Source organism: Cherax quadricarinatus, chromosome 19 (assembly GCF_038502225.1).
Source record: "Cherax quadricarinatus isolate ZL_2023a chromosome 19, ASM3850222v1, whole genome shotgun sequence".
NCBI lineage: Eukaryota > Metazoa > Arthropoda > Malacostraca > Decapoda > Parastacidae > Cherax > Cherax quadricarinatus.
Window position 1 is genome coordinate 25,783,028 of NC_091310.1, and position 18,370 is coordinate 25,801,397.

The following is an 18,370-nucleotide window of genomic DNA, read 5'->3' on the forward strand; positions in this document are numbered from 1 at the left end:
TAATGACTGATTAAAAAGTAGTTAAAGTACAATAGTTAAGCAAGAAAGTGAAGGAGTGCTCTTGAGGCACTGCCATGATAAATGTTTTGTCTGGAGTTACTGGGCCACTATCACCATGGGAGTCACAGGTCTAATTAACAAATGTAACTAAATTAGCAATTTCCTGCATTCCAGTAAAGTCATGCAGTTGTCATATCCTTTGCACCATCAGAGCTAAAATGTGGGAATAAAGGAGATAATGTTTTATACGCTATGTTTACAAGTTTTGCATCTGTCCAGAAAGGAATACCATAAAGAAACCCCTTTCACATACCTTAACCCTTTGAGGGTCCAAGCCGTAGTTCTATGCCTTGCCCACAGGGTCCAAGAATTTTCAAAACAAATTTGTTGTTTTTTCTTATGAAATAGTAGAGAATCTTTTTCTGAAGGTAATAAAACAAAAAGTACAAAATTTCATGGAAAACTGACAAAATTACACTACTGCAAATTTTACTACGTCAGCGATATTTACGCATCGGCAATTGTGCTCACTCTGACTCCTATTTTAGGCCAATCACATTGTTTCAGTTGAACAAATTCTTAGCTATTTCGCTAGTATTCCTTCTATTTTATCGATTCAGCACAAGAAACTGCCCAATCAACTACAGTAGACCCCCAGATATCGGCCAAATTGGATTTCGACCGCTTTTTTGGCTGAAATTCTATCGAGGATTTCGGCCAGCAACTCAGAAATCGGCCATATTGGACACGTCTGCCCACCATGGCACATGCGCGAGTCAGTCTGGCTGTCTCTCTTGGTGAGTGAGCAACACTCCACACATTCATCCAAATATTTCGTTATAATCCATTGTTTTTTGTGATTGTTTATCGAGTGCAACTGCAAAATAAGCCACCATAGGCCCAAAGAAAGCTCCTAGTGCCAGCCTTTTGGTAAAGAAAGTGAAAAACACGATAGAATTCAGTGACAAAACCTTGTCCCACTTCAGGCAAATCTTAACCCTTTCAGGGTTTCTGATGTACTAGTACATCTTATGCACCAGGGTTATTGACATACTAGTACGCATAAATTCTAGTGCCTTCAAATCTAGCGAGAGAAATCTAGTAGGCCTACATATGAAAGAATGGGTCTATGTGGTCAGTGTGCACAGTATAAAAAAAATCCTGCAGCACACAGTGCGTAATGAGAAAAAAAAAACTTTGTGTTTTTGGTTTAAAACAGCGACTTTGCACTGTATTTTCGTATGCTATTTATGGTTGTATTTTAGTTTTCCTGGTCTCATTTTATAGAATGGAAGACATATTACAGAAAATGAGATGATTTTGATTGATTTCATAATGAAAAGTACCTTGAAATTGAGCTCAAAGTAGCAGAAATGTTCGATTTTTACCAAAGTTCAAAAGTAAACAAAGCATGCCACGCATCCAATACACGTCAACTGGTGAGTCTAATATTCTTTCACAAGTGCGCTGATATTATTTATACCATTTCTACACTAATGCAGTAGTCTGCATAACAGTAAATCTTCTGTTTTTTTTTTTTTTGCGAGAATAAAAATTCAAAGTGGAAAGCAAAAGAAATGCAAGAGGGGCCTGGGGACATGACTAATGAACAGAGGAAATGATATTTTAGTACCAGGAATGTCTGTGTTGTTTATTCTGGACCCGATTTGGAAATTGGCATCTTCTAAAATTTGTGTGATATTGGCAAAATTGCCAATTTCTGACCACTTTATTGGATAGTTGAAATCGGAGAAGGCCTCTCAACCCTGAAAGGATTAAAGACCTCTCTGGACAGTTTTTTTGTGCGACAGGTGCAGTGACTCTCAAGCAGGTCCTAGTGCCAGTAAAAGACAAAGAAGGGAAGTAACCCATATGCCTGTAGGCATATGGATGACGTTCAAAAGTGGGCCATTGCTAAATGGGAGGTGGACACAAAAAAACAGCTAGCATCAGGTAGAGTAGGCTCCAAATCCTGGTGGTCCCTGGTCAAGGACAGATAAAGTTATCTGCCTGATGAACTCATTCCACCTCTAAATTGACAGGATGGGGGCACCTCTACTAGTAGTCAAGAGAAAGTGGACCTCTCTGCCAAACATTTTGCTACCAAAATGCAAGTTCCTGATCCGGCAAAGGACCCTCCTCGGCTAGCTGCAAGAACTGTGTCAAAACTGTCAGTGGTGATAATAAGGCAAAAAGAGATGCATTTCCTTCTTAAATCACTTGTCCAAGAAAAGACTGTGGGCCCAGAAAAGTTGAGCCCAAGATTGCCGAGAAGATGTGCAGACCAGCTAGCAGCACCTCTAACTCGCATCTTTCAGCACTGCCTAGTACAGTGTAAATGGCCTTCTCTGTGGAAAGAGGCAAATGTAGTCCCTGTTCACAAAAATAAGAGCAGGGCAGAAATCAGCAACTACAGACCAGTGTCACTCCTGTCAATCACTGGCAAGCTCCTTGAGACAATAATCTCAAGACAAATGACAGAGTTTTTGACTACCACTCACTACTTTGTGAACATCAATATGGTTCAGGAAAGGTTACTCTGCTGCTGATCTGTTGTTAAACCTCTCTACTAAGTGGCACCAGTCACTGGATGAATCCAAAGTCAGCTGTGTGGTAGCACTGGATATTGCTGGTGCTTTCGACCGGGTGTGGCACCAGGGCCTCTTGGAAAAACTGCAAGCTCTGGGAATTGCAGGCTCTACGCTATGTTTCCTCAGTGATTACCTTCATGGTAGATCTCTAAGGGTAGTTCTCAATGGAACGGAATCAGCAAGACATCTTACTGGGGCAAGTGTTCCACAAGGAAGTGTTCTGGGAACATTGTTATGGAATGTCTACTTCAATGACCTCCTTCATCTCATCCCAGAATCCCATGCATATGCAGCCTACTGTACACTGACATTCACTTATCCAAGAGAAAAAATGCCAGCTGCTCTAAGCTACATCAATCACCAGCTAAGAGCTATATCAGCTTGGGGAAATAGATGGCAAGTAACATTTGCACCTGAGAAAACGCAAATGATGATCTTCTCTAGGCACCATGATGGTAATGCCGGTGCAGTAGTAAGGATGAATGGGAGGTTGTTGGCACCTGGGAAAGAAGTTGATATCCTTGGGGTGAAATTAGACTCCAAACTGACCATGAAAAACCACGTTGTAAATCTGGCAAACAAGGCAGCCAGGAAGCTTACAGCACTTCGCCGTATCTCACATCTGCTTGACAGCAGGGGTTGCAAGATTTTGTACGAGGCACAAGTACGCTCACACCTTGAGTATGCTCCACTTTCTTGGTTTGCCTGCCCCCCCCCATCTGTGACTGCTTGACAGAGTAGAGAACAGAGCAAGACGTCTCATCTCTCGCCTGGACCCATCCTGGATAGGTCTGTCATTTCAGCAGAGCCTTCAACACAGGAGGGATGTGGGTGGCCTTACTGTTATGTACAAGGCCAATATTGTCGAAGTACCACACTTGGATCCACTTCGAGGACAGCGTGAAACAAACTTTTATGCCACAAGACAGGCAGAAAGCAGCAACTTCACTCTGGCTGTACCCTTCTCCAGAACATCACTCTATCTGAGATCATATATACCCAGGATGACTCGAGTATAGAACACATTTGTACAGCATAATGATGTCAACGAGATAAAGTCAGTTGATCAAATGAAAATGCTGGCCCACAGATGGCTCCAACTTCATCCTGTTCCCTACTTGTATGTCTCATAACAATAAAAATGCTTTCAAATGAGCTGATGTAGGTAACCGCTCTTAGCTTGCCAATAAAGTTAGGAATCCTTAACCTGTAAATAGCTTGTCAATAAAGCTAGGGATCCTTAACCTTGTCAAACCCTGTGTATAAAAAAAAAAAAAAAAAAGGGATGAAAGAGAGAGAGAGAGGGGGGGGGCAGCTGTGAAGTAGAGGTACAATCTCAACCAAGGCTCAGCCACAACACAGTTATTTCTTTCATGGAGGTTCATAGGGTCACCACAGCCTATGATTTATTGAGTCATAGTCACTATCTCTACATCTTCCAACATAATTTCCCACATCCATACTTTTATTATAGTACTACTGCATTTTTCCTGGATGTTAATTTCTGAAATGCAAATATTCCTAGTATCGTATATGTCTGTTTGGCATAGATGTGGAGAGTTCCCATATTATGTTTGGTACAATTTGGTAAAAAAGTCCCAATTTTTACTGATGTTGACATTCTGACAAACACAGGAGATGCATCATAAACCTCACAACATGCAACCTTCCCCAACAGTGCAACATCAACCCTATCTATACAGCAATATCAACAGGCAACTACAAGAATATAAGGTGAAATACATCATTTTGTTTTTTATTAATAGAATTAAAAACAGTTGCTTAGCAAATCTGGAGGTCTCCAGAACATAGCTCTATTTTGGCCCCACACGTTCTTCACTTTGAATAATGGTATTTTTCATAAAAAAAGTCAATTTTAGGGAATGTATCCCACTCATTATGAAAGGGCTTACTATGTATAATTCATAAATAACTATAATCAAGAAACATTTTAACAAATTAATGTTCAGTGTTTCTAGGACAGTAAAATACTTACAGGAACGACTGTCAGGTTAGAGAGTCGAGCAAGAGATAGAGGAAGAAGATGGGCCTCTGTGGTGAAAATAAATTGGTCCAGATCAATTATTAGATCACTGGGTTTAGAAAAAAGCAAATACAGGTACTTGAAGGTTTCCGAGAGCACAAATGAATCCATTCTGCAACAGAAAATAAAAAAAAATTAAATAAATAAACACTTATGTTAATTTTGATGCCAGTGTGTTAAAAAAAAATCTTATCCAAGTAGATATAGACAAACCCCTTTTAATAGCTAATTAATAATTTTATTTTAACATGGGTGTTAGTTGACTGGTGTGGGTGTCACATCCTGAGACAAAACTGACCTAATTTGCCTGAAATGCTCTGCATAATAAGGTGCTTTCTATATACAGCGGAACCTCGGTTTTTGTATGCCCTTGTCTTCTTAGGATTCGGTTTTCGACGACTTTTTTCGTTCAAATTTTGTCCCAGTTTTCGTACATCCACTCACTTTTCATAGAGTTGACAACGGTCCGTACCAAACGCGTCCACCTGCTCGTGCCCACACAAAGCATCCCATGCGTTCTGATTTAGTCTGGCGTTGTTTCTTGTTGAGTGAACACTACCCCAAGCATCCGGATAACATTTCGTAATAATCCATTGTTTTTGTGCTTGTTTATTGAGTGCGACTGCTAAATAAGAACCATGAGGCCAAAGAAAATTCCGAGTGCCAGCCCTTTGATAAAGAAGGCGAGAAACACGATATAATTCAAGAAAGAACTCGTAGCAAAGTACAAGAGTGGTGTACGCATAGCCGATCTCTCCAGGATATACAGGAAGTCTGCATCAATGATCAGTTCTATCCTGGCAAAGAAAAAAGAAATCAAGGAAGCTGATGTTTTGAAAGGGGTAAATGTGCTAACGAGACAGAGATCGCAAACAATCGAAGATGTTGAGAAGTTGTTGTTGGTGTGGATCAACAAAAAGCAGTTAGCGAGAGAGAGTGTTTTGGTGGAAGAGTTGGTGCACAACCACAGGGAAGAGCTAACCACTGAAGATCTGCAAGACCTCAACTGGAACAGCAACAGACAGCAGCTGAGGAAATTGCTTCAGAGGAGGAGGAAGAGAGAGGGGAGAATGTGCCTTCTTCAGTGATTAAGAACATGTGTGCAAAGTGGAGCGAGTTGCAAAGTGGAGCGAGTTGCAAAGTTTTGTGGAGAAATATCACCCTACCAAAGCTGCTGCAAGCCATGTCTGCAACATGTTCAATGACAATGCCTTGTCCCATCTTAGGCAAATCTAAAAGAGATGCCAGAAACAGACCTCTCTGGACAACTTTTTTGTGTCAGGGGTCGAGGAACTCTCAAGCCGGTCCTAGTGCCAGTAAAAGACATAGAAGGGAAGTAACCCTGGACAGGGCCTTGATACCTAAGTCCTTATGGAGGGGGATTCCCCTTCCAAACAATAACCTATCCTCCTCCCTCCTCGCCGTCTTCCATACGCCAACAAGAGTCTTCAATAGAGGTAAAAGGATATTAAATGTTCATTTATCCATTTCATTAGTCATTTATATTTATTTCTCATTGTTTTCTGTATGTAAAACTATAGTTATTCTTTATAAAATATATTTTTTCCTAAATAAATAACAAAAAGGCACAATACCGTGACTGGAACGATACACAAATAACCCGCACATAAAAGAGAGAAGCTTACGACGACGTTTCGGTCCGACTTGGACCATTGACAAAGTCACACTAACAGAGGTGGAGCAGGACGGCTATATATAGGCAGGAAGAGGTGGAGGTAGTAGTAGTAGTAGTAGTACAAGAATTGTATATAATACCGACAGGATGAAATGACACATGCATAACACCCGGGCATCCCCACTGGATGGCGAAACGTCCACAACAAAGACAACCAGACGCCGCACATGTGTCTTAATTTCATCAGTAGTTGTAGTAGAAGAAGAGGTAGTAGTAGTGGTAGAAGTGGGAAATAAGGAAGACGAGCCAGTCAAAAACAAAGGAAGGGGAGCACTGCAAGAGAGCTAGAAACCCACAAAGGGAGAGCAAGCGCACCGAGGTGCGTGAAAGGGGAAGTGGTGAAATAAAATAAATGAAGAAGGAACAGAAACACGAGACAGGAGAGAGAAAGACAACCCAGAGGAGAAAAGGAGAGAGGAAAGAAGAAGAAGAAGAAGAAGAAGAAGAAGAAGAAGAAGAAGAAGAAGAAGAAGAAGAAGAAGAAGAAGAAGAAGAAGAAGAAGAAGAAGAAGAAGAAGAAGAAGAAGAAGAAGAAGAAGAAGAAGAAGAAGAAGAAGAAGAAGAAGAAGAAGAAGAAGAAGAAGAAGAAGAAGAAGAAGAATTAAGAAGAAGAAGAAGAAGAAGAAGAAGAAGAAGAAGAAGAAGAAGAAGAAGAAGAAGAAGAAGAAGAAGAAGAAGAAGAAGAAGAAGAAGAAGAAGAAGAAGAAGAAGAAGAAGAAGAAGAAGAAGAAGAAGAAAAATGAGGATTCAGGTTAAGTCACGGGTGTTCTGAAGTTTGGAGCATTTTACATACAATTTGGTTTTCACCAGACTTTCTGGAACGAATTATTCATGAAAACCGAAGTTCCACTGTAGTAATACGTCATTGATGACAGCTAGGCCTGTATACCTTGTACATGTACTTGTAGTATATAAAGATATTATTATATTTTTTTTTTCAACAAGTCGGCCATCTCCCACCAAGGCAGGGTGACCCAAAAAGAAAGAAAATCCCCAAAGGGAAAATACTTTCATCATCATTCAACACTTTCACCTCACTCACACATAATCACTGTTTTTGCAGAGGTGCTCAGAACACAAGAGTTTAGAAGCATATACGTATAAAGAACAACATATCCCTCCAAACTGCTAATATCCCGAACCCCTCCTTTAGGGTGCAGGCATTGTACTTCCCATTTCCAGGACTCAAGTCCGGCTATATAAAAATAACCAGTTTCCCTGAATCCCTTTACTAAATATTACCCTGCTCACACTCCAACAGATCGTCAGGTCCCAAATACCATTCGTCTCCATTCACTCCTATTGAACACGCTCATGCACGCCTGCTGGAAGTCCAAGCCCCTCGTCCACAAAATCTCCCTTACCCCTTCCTTCCAACCTTTTCAAGGATGACCCCTACCCCGCCTTCCTTCTCCTACAGATATAAATGCTCTCCATGTCATTCTACTTTGATCCATTCTCTCTAAATGACCAAATCACCTCAACAACCCCTCTTCAGCCCTCTGACTAATACTTTTATTAACTCCACACCTTCTCCTAATTTCCACACTCCAAATTTTCTGCATAATATTTACACCACACATTGCCCTTAGACAGGACATCTCCACTGCCTCCAACCGCCTCCTCGCTGCTGCATTCACAACCCAAGCTTCACACCCATATAAGAGTGTTGGTACTACTATACTTTCATACATTCCCTTCTTTGCCTCCATAGATAACGTTTTTTGACTCCACATATACCTTAACGCACCACTCACCTTTTTCCCCCTCATCAATTCTATGATTAACCTCATCCTTCATAAATCCATCCGCCGACACGTCAACTCCCAAGTATCTGAAAACATTCACTTCTTCCATACTCCTCCTCTCCAATTTGATATCCAATTTTTCATTATCTAAATCATTTCATACCCTCATCACCTTACTCTTTTCTATGTTCACTTTCAACTTTCTACCTTTACACACATTTCCAAACTCATCCACTAACCTTTGCAATTTTTCTTTAGAATCTCCCATAAGCACAGTATCATCAGCAAAAAGTAACTGTGTCAATTCCCATTTTGGAGGGAGTAGTAGGTAAATTTGGGGTGCCAGGGGTAAATGTAAATGGGGAGCCTTTAATTGAGCTATGTGTAGAAAGAAATTTGGTAATAAGTAACACATATTTTATGAAAAAGAGGATAAATAAATATACAAGGTATGATGTAGCACGTAATGAAAGTAGTTTGTTAGATTATGTATTGGTGGATAAAAGGTTGATGGGTAGGCTCCAGGATGTACATGTTTATAGAGGGGCAACTGATATATCGGATCATTATTTAGTTGTAGCTACAGTTAGAGTAAGAGGTAGATGGGAAAAGAGGAAGGTGGCAACAACAAGTAAGAGGGAGGTGAAAGTGTATAAACTAAGGGAGGAGGAAGTTCGGGCGAGATATAAGCGACTATTGGCAGAAAGGTGGGCTAGTGCAAAGATGAGTAGTGGGGGGGTTGAAGAGGGTTGGAATAGTTTTAAAAATGCAGTATTGGAATGTGGGGCAGAAGTTTGTGGTTATAGGAGGGTGGGGGCAGGAGGAAAGAGGAGTGATTGGTGGAATGATGAAGTAAAGGGTGTGATAAAAGAGAAAAAGGTAGCTTACGAGAGGTTTTTACAAAGCAGAAGTGTTATAAGAAGAGCAGAGTATATGGAGAGTAAAAGAAAGGTGAAGAGAGTGGTGAGAGAGTGCAAAAGGAGAGCAGATGAGAGTGGGAGAGGCACTGTCAAGAAATTTTAATGAAAATAAGAAAAAATTTTGGAGTGAGTTAAACAAGTTAAGAAAGCCTAGGGAAAGTATGGATTTGTCAGTTAAAAACAGAGTAGGGGAGTTAGTAGATGGGGAGAGGGAGGTATTAGGTAGATGGCGAGAATATTTTGAGGAACTTTTAAATGTTAAGGAAGAAAGGGAGGCGGTAATTTCATGCACTGGCCAGGGAGGTATACCATCTTTTAGGAGTGAAGAAGAGCAGAATGTAAGTGTGGTGGAGGTACGTGAGGCATTACGTAGAATGAAAGGGGGTAAAGCAGCTGGAACTGATGGGATCATGACAGAAATGTTAAAAGCAGGGGGGGATATAGTGTTGGAGTGGTTGGTACTTTTGTTTAATAAATGTATGAAAGAGGGGAAGGTACCTAGGGATTGGCGGAGAGAATGTATAGTCCCCCGGTTTATATAAAGGGCCAGTAAAGGGGACCAAAAGAGATTGTAAAAATTATAGAGGAATAAGAGGAATTTACTGAGTATACCAGGAAAAGTATACGGTAGGGTTATAATTGAAAGAATTAGAGGTAAGACAGAATGTAGAATTGCGGACGAGCAAGGAGGCTTCAGAGTGGGTAGGGGATGTGTAGATCAAGTGTTTACATTGAAGCATATATGTGAACAGTATTTAGATAAAGGTAGGGAAGTTTTTATTGCATTTATGGATTTAGAAAAGGCATATGATAGAGTGGATAGAGAAGCAATGTGGCAGATGTTGCAAGTACAGTGGACCCCCGGTTAACGAACTTTTTTCATTCCAGTAGTATGTTCAAGTGCCAGTACTGACCGAATTTTTTCCCATAAGGAATATTGTGAAGTAGATTAGTCCATTTCAGACCCCCAAACATACACGTACAAACGCACTTACATAAATACACTTACATAATTGGTCGCATTTGGAGGTGATCGTTAACCGGGGGTCCACTGTATATGGAATAGGTGGTAAGTTACTAAATGCTGTAAAGAGCTTTTATGAGGATAGTGAGGCTCAGGTTAGGGTGTGTAGAAGAGAGGGAGAATACTTCCCGGTAAAAGTAGATCTTAGACAGGGATGTGTAATGTCACCATGGTTGTTTAATATATTTATAGATGGGGTTGTAAAAGAAGTAAATGTTAGGGTGTTCGGGAGAGGGGTGGGATTAAATTATGGGGAATCAAATTCAAAATGGGAATTGACACAGTTACTTTTTGCTGATGATACTGTGCTTATGGGAGATTCTAAAGAAAAATTGCGAAGGTTAGTGGATGATTTTGAGAATGTGTGTAAAGGTAGAAAGTTGAAAGTGAACATAGAAAAGAGTAAGGTGATGAGGGTATCAAATGATTTAGATAAAGAAAAATTGGATATCAAATTGGGGAGGAGGAGTATGGAAGAAGTGAATGTTTTCAGATACTTAGGAGTTGACGTGTCGGCGGATGGACTTATGAAGGATGAGGTTAATCATAGAATTGATGAGGGAAAAAAGGTGAGTGGTGCGTTGAGGTATATGTGGAGTCAAAAAACGTTATCTATGGAGGCAAAGAAGGGAATGTATGAAAGTATAGTAGTACCAACACTCTTATATGGATGTGAAGCTTGGGTGGTAAATGCAGCAGCGAGGAGACGGTTGGAGGCAGTGGAGATGTCCTGTCTAAGGGCAATGTGTGGTGTAAATATTATGCAGAAAATTCGGAGTGTGGAAATTAGGAGAAGGTGTGGAGTTAATAAAAGCATTAGTCAGAGGGCAGAAGAGGGGTTGTTGAGGTGGTTTGGTCATTTAGAGAGAATGGATCAAAGTAGAATGACATGGAAAGCATATAAATCTATAGGGGAAGGAAAGAGGGGTAGGGGTCGTCCTCGAAAGGGTTGGAAAGAGGGGGTAAAGGAGGTTTTGTGGGTGAGGGGCTTGGACTTCCAGCAAGCGTGCATGAGCGTGTTAGATAGGAGTGAATGGAGACGAATGATACTTGGGACCTGACGATCTGTTGGAGTGTGAGCAGGGTAATATTTAGTGAAGAGATTCAGGGAAACCGGTTATTTTCATATAGTCGGACTTGAGTCCTGGAAATGGGAAGTACAATGCCTGCACTTTAAAGGAGGGGTTTGGGATATTGGCAGTTTGGAGGGATATGTTGTGTATCTCTATATGTATATGCTTCTAAACTGTTGTATTCTGAGCACCTCTGCAAAAGCAGTGATAATGTGTGAGTGTGGTGAAAGTGTTGAATGATGATGAAAGTATTTTCTTTTTGGGGATTTTCTTTCTTTTTTTTTGGGTCACCCTGCCTCGGTGGGAGACGACCGACTTGTTGAAAAAAAAAAAAAAAAATTAATAAATTAGTACAGGCCAATTTCATTATATGTTCAGAATTTTTTTTAACACAGGCAGTCTCTCACTGATGTAGAGTGATTAAAAAAAAAATTTCACCATCATTCATTTAATTACTACCTTGCCAGAAGCATGCTGACATCACAGTTCAAATGACTCTTTGAACTACAATATTCCCCTCTGAATGTACACTGTACCTCTCCTCTGTGTTACTTTGCTTGCACTACAACAGCATTTATGGATTTAGAAAAGGCATATGATAGAGTGGATAGGGAAGCAATGTGGCAGATGTTGCAAGTATATGGAACAGGTGGTAAGTTACTAAATGCTGTAAAGAGTTTTTATGAGGATAGTGAGGCTCAGGTTAGGGTGTGTAGAAGAGAGGGAGACTACTTCCCGGTAAAAGTATATCTTAGACGGGGATGTGTAATGTCACTATGGTTATTTAATATATTTATAGATGGCATTATAAAAGAAGCAAATGCTAGAGTGTTCGGGAGAGGGGTGGGATTAAATTATGGGGAATCAAATACAAAATGGGAATTGACACAGTTACTTTTTGCTGATAATACTGTGCTTATGGGAGATTCTAAAGAAAAATGCAAAGGTTAGTGGATGAGTTTGGGAGTGTGTGTAAAGGTAGAAAGTTGAAAGTGAACATAGAAAAGAGTAAGGTGATGAAAGTATCACATGATTTAGATAAAGAAAAATTGGATATTAAATTGGGGAGGAGGAATATGGAAGAAGTGAATGTTTTCAGATATTTGGGCGGTGATATGTCAGCAGATGAAGGAAAAAAGGCGAGTGGTGCGTTGAAGTATATGTGGAAACAAAAGACATTATCTATGGAGGCAAAGTATAGTAGTACCAACACTCTTATATGGGTGTGAAGCTTGGGTTGTAAACGCTGAAGCGAAGAGGCAGTTGGAGGCAGTGGAGATGTCCTGTCTAAGGGCATTGTGTGGTGTAAATATTATGCAGAAAATTCGGAGTGTGGAAATTAGGAGAAGGTGTGGAGTTAATAAAAGTATTAGTCAGAGGGCTGAAGAGGGGTTGTTGAGGTGGTTTGGTCATTTAGAGAGAATGGATCAAAGTAGAATAACATGGAGTGCATATAAATCTGTAGGGAAAGGAAGGCGGGGTAGGGGTCGTCCTCGAAAAGGTTGGAGGGAGAGGGTAAAGGAGGTTTTGTGGGCGAGGGGCTTGGACTTCCAGCACGCGTGTGTGAGCGTGTTAGATATGAGTGAATGGAGACAAATGGTATTTGGGACCTGACGAGCTGTTGGAGTTTGAGCAGGGTAATATTTAGTGAAGGGATTCAGGGAAACCGGTTATTTTTATATAGCCAGACTCGAGTCCTGGAAATGGGAAGTACAATGCCTGCACTTTAAAGGAGGGGTTTGGGATATTGGCAGTTTGGAGGGATATGTTGTGTATCTTTATACGTATATGCTTCTAAACTGTTGTATTCTGAGCACCTCTGTAAAAACAGTGATTATGTGTGAGTAAGGTGAAAGTGTTGAATGATGATGAAAGTATTTTCTTTTTGGGGATTTTCTTTGTTTTTGGGTCACCCTGCCTTTGTGGGAGACGGCCGACTTATTAAAAAAAAAAGAAAAACTAACATATTCACACAAGCCTGTTGGATGGCTAAGCCCCTAACACTCAAAACCTCCCTTATCCCCTCTCTCCAATCCTTCCTAGGATGATCCCTATGCCCTTTCCATCTAACTGATTTACAGGTAAATGGGAAGGAGGGGAAGGGTTATCCCAGGAAGGATTGGAGGGAGGGGGTAAGGGAGGTTGTAAGTGTTAGGGGCTTAGCCATCCAATAGGCTTGTGTGAATATGTTAGAAGTGAGTAGAAATAAGTTGTTTATGTCGTATGAAATGCCCTCCTAGTCATCCTATTTTGCTCTATCATCTCTGAATGTTTAAGACCCTTCAACAACCCCTCCTCTACCCTCTGAATTGAAAATATACAAAGGAGGATGACAAAGATGATCCCATATATCAGAAATCTTTCCTACAAGGATAGACTAAGGGCCCTGAACCTGCATTTTCTAAAAAGGTGTAGAATTAGGGAAGATATGACTGAGGTGTACAAATGGAAAACAGGAATAAAAAAAGGGAATGTAAATAATGTGCTAAAAAATATCTAACCAAGACACGACTCATAGCAATGGTTTCAAGTTGGTAAAATTTAGATTCAGGAAAGCACTAGCTTGGTAATAGAGCTGTGGATGAGTGGAACAAACTCCTGAGTAGTGTCACTGAAGCTAAAACCTTGTATAGTTTTAAAAATATGTTAGATAAATGCATGAGTGGGTGTGGGTGGGTGAGAGTTGGACCTGCCTTGCATGGGCCAGTAGGCCTGCTACAGTGCTCCATCTTTCTTATGAATTATACACCTCCTCCTAATCTCCAAGCTCTGAATTATAGTAGTGTCATTAATGTAGGGGACTAAGTTTTGTTTTAATGGAGAAGGAGGCTGGAGGCAGTGGAGATTTTGTGTCAAGGCAATGTGGTATAAATATTATGCAGAAAATTTATAGTTTGGAGATTAGGAGGAGCAAGGTTACTAAAAGTATTATCCAGAGGACTGAGGAGGGGTTGCTGAGGTGGTTTGGACATTAAGATGACTTGGATGGTGTATAGGGTAACTTGGTGGGTATATCAATCTGTGGTTAAGGGAAGGCTGGAAGGAGGGTGTGAAGGTTTTGCATGCAAGGGGCATGGGAATCTAGTAAATGTGTGTGACCATGTTAGACAGGAATGAGTGGAGGAAAATGGTTTTTGTGGCTTGACATTATGTTGGTGTGAGCAAGGTTACATTTATGAAGGATTCAAGGAAACCAGTTAGCCAGACTTGAGTCCTTGAGGTAGTAAGTATAGTGCCTATACTCTGGAGGAGGGATGAGGATATTTACAGTTTGGAGGGGCATCTGAACTGTAATATCTGCATGCCTTTCACAAGACAGTGAAAGAGTGAGCGATGGTGAAAGTATTTTTCTTCTTCTTTGGGTTACCCTCTCAATGGAAGATGAATAGCGCATTAAAAAAATTGGACCAATTCTTGTGTAAAAAAAAAAAATTTTAACTGTTCCATAAATAGGTTAATAAACAGCTACCATCTTATACATGTACTTGTTATACATAGATATATGTTTAATCACTATTAATTTTAATATATCTTCAACCCCCCTCTCACTTCCTCCAACCCCTTCAAATAAAATCAAGAGTAAAGACTATACCTGTCCTCATGTACTCCAGTTCGAACATCCTTCACTGCTGCATAGCCACAAGGGACCCAAGCATGTTTCTGTAGAGAGCGAAGTACTTGTTCTCCAACTCTCAAATAGTATGGGTCATCGGTTGCCAGATAGAGAAGGTATGTCGACTCAAGGAATTCAGGTCGTAGTGGGTGTTGGCCCCAGTGAACCTGGAAATAATTAAGGAATAACCTGTAAATGCTAATTTTTTTATATATATAAAATTTTAAATCAGTCAAATAAGCAAAATTCAAATAAACAAAATTCACCTACTTACACAATCTGGAGTTTACCTGGAGTTTACCTGGAGAGAGTTCCGGGGGTCAATGCCCCCGCGGCCCGGTCTGTGACCAGGCCTCCTGGTGGATCAGAGCCTGATCAACCAGGCTGTTGCTGCTGGCTGCACGCAAACCAACGTACGAGCCACAGCCCGGCTGATCCGGAACTGACTTTAGGTGCTTGTCCAGTGCCAGCTTGAAGACTGCCAGGGGTCTGTTGGTAATCCCCCTTATGTGTGCTGGGAGGCAGTTGAACAGTCTCGGGCCCCTGACACTTATTGTATGGTCCCTTAACGTGCTAGTGACACCCCTGCTTTTCATTGGGGGATGGAGCATCGTCTGCCAAGTCTTTTGGATATAAGTTTTGCATTTCATACTAATGAAGAGTGTGACCTAGTTTTGCCTCTATACATTTATCAAAGATAAAAGTGGCTAAACTCTTAACCCTTTCAGGGTCCAGACCCCCAATCTGAAATTTGTCCACAGGGTCCAAAAATTTTCAAAAAAAAAATTTTTTATTATTTTTTCTTGTGAAATGGCAGAGAATCTTTTTCTAAAGGAAATAAAACAACGTATGAAATTTGATGGAAAATTGACAAAATTACACTCTCATGAATTTTGCTGCATCAGCGATATTTACGCATTGGCGATTTTGCCCACTTTGAGTATTTCAACTACCCAATAAAGTGAATAAAATTAGTAATTTGGCCAATTTCACACAAAGTTCAAAATATTCCAATTTCAAAGCAGGGTCCAGAATAAACAATGCAGGCATTCCTGGTACTAAAATAACATTTCCTCTGCTTATTAGTTTTGTTTCCAGGTTTTACAAATGAATTCTACTTTGATTTTTGTTCACATAATGAATTTTTATTCACACCAAAAAACAGAAGATTTAATGCTATGCAATACTGTAATAATTGTATAAATAATATCAGCACATTCGTGAACACACACAAGACCCACCAGCTGATGTGTATTGGACGTGTGACATCATTTGTCTACTCTTGAACATCGGCAAAAATCAAAGATTTCTGCTACTTTGAGCTCAGTTTCAAGCCATTTTTAGTACTAAAACCAAACAAAATCATCTCTATTTCTTTAATATATCTTCCATTCTATCAAATGAGACCAAGAAACTGGAAATGCAACAGTAAAAAAACATATGAAAATACACCGTAAAATCTCTGTTTCAATAAAAAAAAAGAGTCTTTTTTTTTAATATGCACTGCATGCTCCAGGATTTGTTTCATATGGAACACACCACACAGATGCATTCTCTCATATCTAGGCCCAAATTTAATACTCACAGCTTATCTGAGTGAGCTGAGCTCATGGCATACAACTATGGCTTGGACCCTGGCTTCAAAACTGTAGAACTATGGGACAGACCCTCCAAGGGTTAAGGAAGGATAGGGATGTTGTGGTTGGATAGTAATCTGATTGTCATGTCAACAGACTAAATAATGATCTGATATATCTGTTGGCATTCTATAAACCTGCTCATCCAATAGTCAACCTATCAACCTTTTATGAACATAAGAACATAAGAAAGAAGGAACACTGAAACAGGCCTACTGACCCATGCAAAGTAGGTCCATGCCACCTAGTCAAGTCACTTCCACCTAAGGAAGGAGCATGGCACCAGACCTGGTAGCCCAAGCTAGTCAGGTTCAACTCACACCCACCCACACCCACTCATGTATTTATCCAACCTATTTTTAAAACTACACAAGGTCTTAGCTTCTATGATGGTACTCTGGAGTTTGTTCCACTCATCCACAACTCTATTACCAAACCAGTGCTTTCCTATGTCCTTCCTGAATCTGAACTTTTCCAACTTGAAACCACTGCTGCAAGTCCTGTCTTGGCTGGATATTTTCAGCAGGCTATTTACATCCCCTTTATTTATTCCCATTTTCCATTTATACACCTCAATCATATCACCCCTATATCCAAACTTACTGACTGCAAACTATGCACATCTATTTATTTATTCTCTTCATTATATCGCAAACAGCTTTCACTCACTTTTTTTTTTTATTAAACCAGCCATATCCCACCGAGGCAGGTTGACGTAAAAAGAAAAACGAAAGTTTCTCTTCTCTTCTCTTTCTCCTATACATAAATGACCTACCAAATGCTTCGCAATTACTCAAACCCACACTTTTTGCAGATGACACCACATACGTCTTCTCTCACCCGAGCCCAGTCACGCTAGCAAATACTGTAAACGCCGAATTACAGAAAATATCTACCTGGATGAGGACTAACACACTTACACTAAACATTGACAAAACCTACTTCATTCAGTTTGGTAGCAGAGCTACGGATGTACCTCTTAACATAACGATAAACGGATCACCTATCACAAAGCTAACAGAGGGAAAATTCTTAGGAATCCACCTCGATAATAGACTCAAATTTCATACACATATACAACAAATTTCTAAGAAAATTTCCAAGACTGTAGGCATACTATCGAAGATACGGTACTATGTTCCACAGTCAGCCCTCCTGGCCCTTTATCACTCTCTTATTTACCCCTATCTCACCTATGGAATTTGTGCATGGGGCTCAACAACAACTAACCATCTCAGACCACTAATTACCCAACAAAAGGCTGCAGTTAGAATGATAACAAATTCTCACTACAGGCAGCACACTCCACCAATATTCAAAACACTCAACCTACTCACCATACAAAACATCCATACTTATTATTGCACTTATTACATACATAGAACACTTAACTCTGATATTAACCCTCCCCTCAAACATCTCCTTGCCAACCTCAACAGAACACATGACCATAATACAAGGCACAGATCACTCTTTGATGTTCCTCGTGTCCATCTCACGCTATGCAAAAACTCAATGCACATAAAAGACCCTAAAATCTGGAATTCATTACCTGTAAATATAAAAGAAACACTACCTGTTTATAAATTCAAGTCTCTTCTCAAAGTTCACTTACTCACTCAAAACCAAATAAATACTGAATAACTGAACCATATAAATTGTATATCCTAAATGTTACTCACAATTATATCACACAAATGTTAAACCTAACTTTGTTATTTTTTTAAATACACTACCTAACAGAATACTCCATTCTACTGAATGAACAGCAATGCATGCAACCATTGGACCTGTCTTTGTAATACTCATTTGTATTTTATAGTTATCTGTTTACAATAATGTCTTATCACTGATTTCATCATTGCTTAGTTAACCTTAAGTTAATTTTAAGCCAGCCCGTAATGCTATGCATATAAGTGGCTTTGGCATGCTGCTCTTACCTGTATTTTTTGTACCTCTGTTTGTATGCTAAATTTCTAAATAAATAAATAAATAAATAAATGTACACAGGAGAAGGGGTTATT

At 40.0% G+C, this 18,370-nt stretch overlaps 1 protein-coding gene across 3 annotated transcripts in view; it reads right to left on the minus strand.

Annotated features, from left to right (window-relative positions):
- Edem2 (ER degradation enhancer, mannosidase alpha-like 2) overlaps positions 1–18,370 on the minus strand; it is a 285,175-nt gene that overhangs the window by 134,443 nt on the left and 132,362 nt on the right. For all 3 annotated transcript variants that reach the window (XM_070086564.1, XM_070086565.1, XM_070086566.1), the window contains 2 exons: positions 14,689–14,876; positions 4,588–4,747 (listed from right to left, as the gene is read on the minus strand). In XM_070086564.1, the coding sequence (XP_069942665.1) occupies positions 4,588–4,747; positions 14,689–14,876 (348 nt within the window). The remainder of the gene's footprint in view (positions 1–4,587; positions 4,748–14,688; positions 14,877–18,370) is intronic.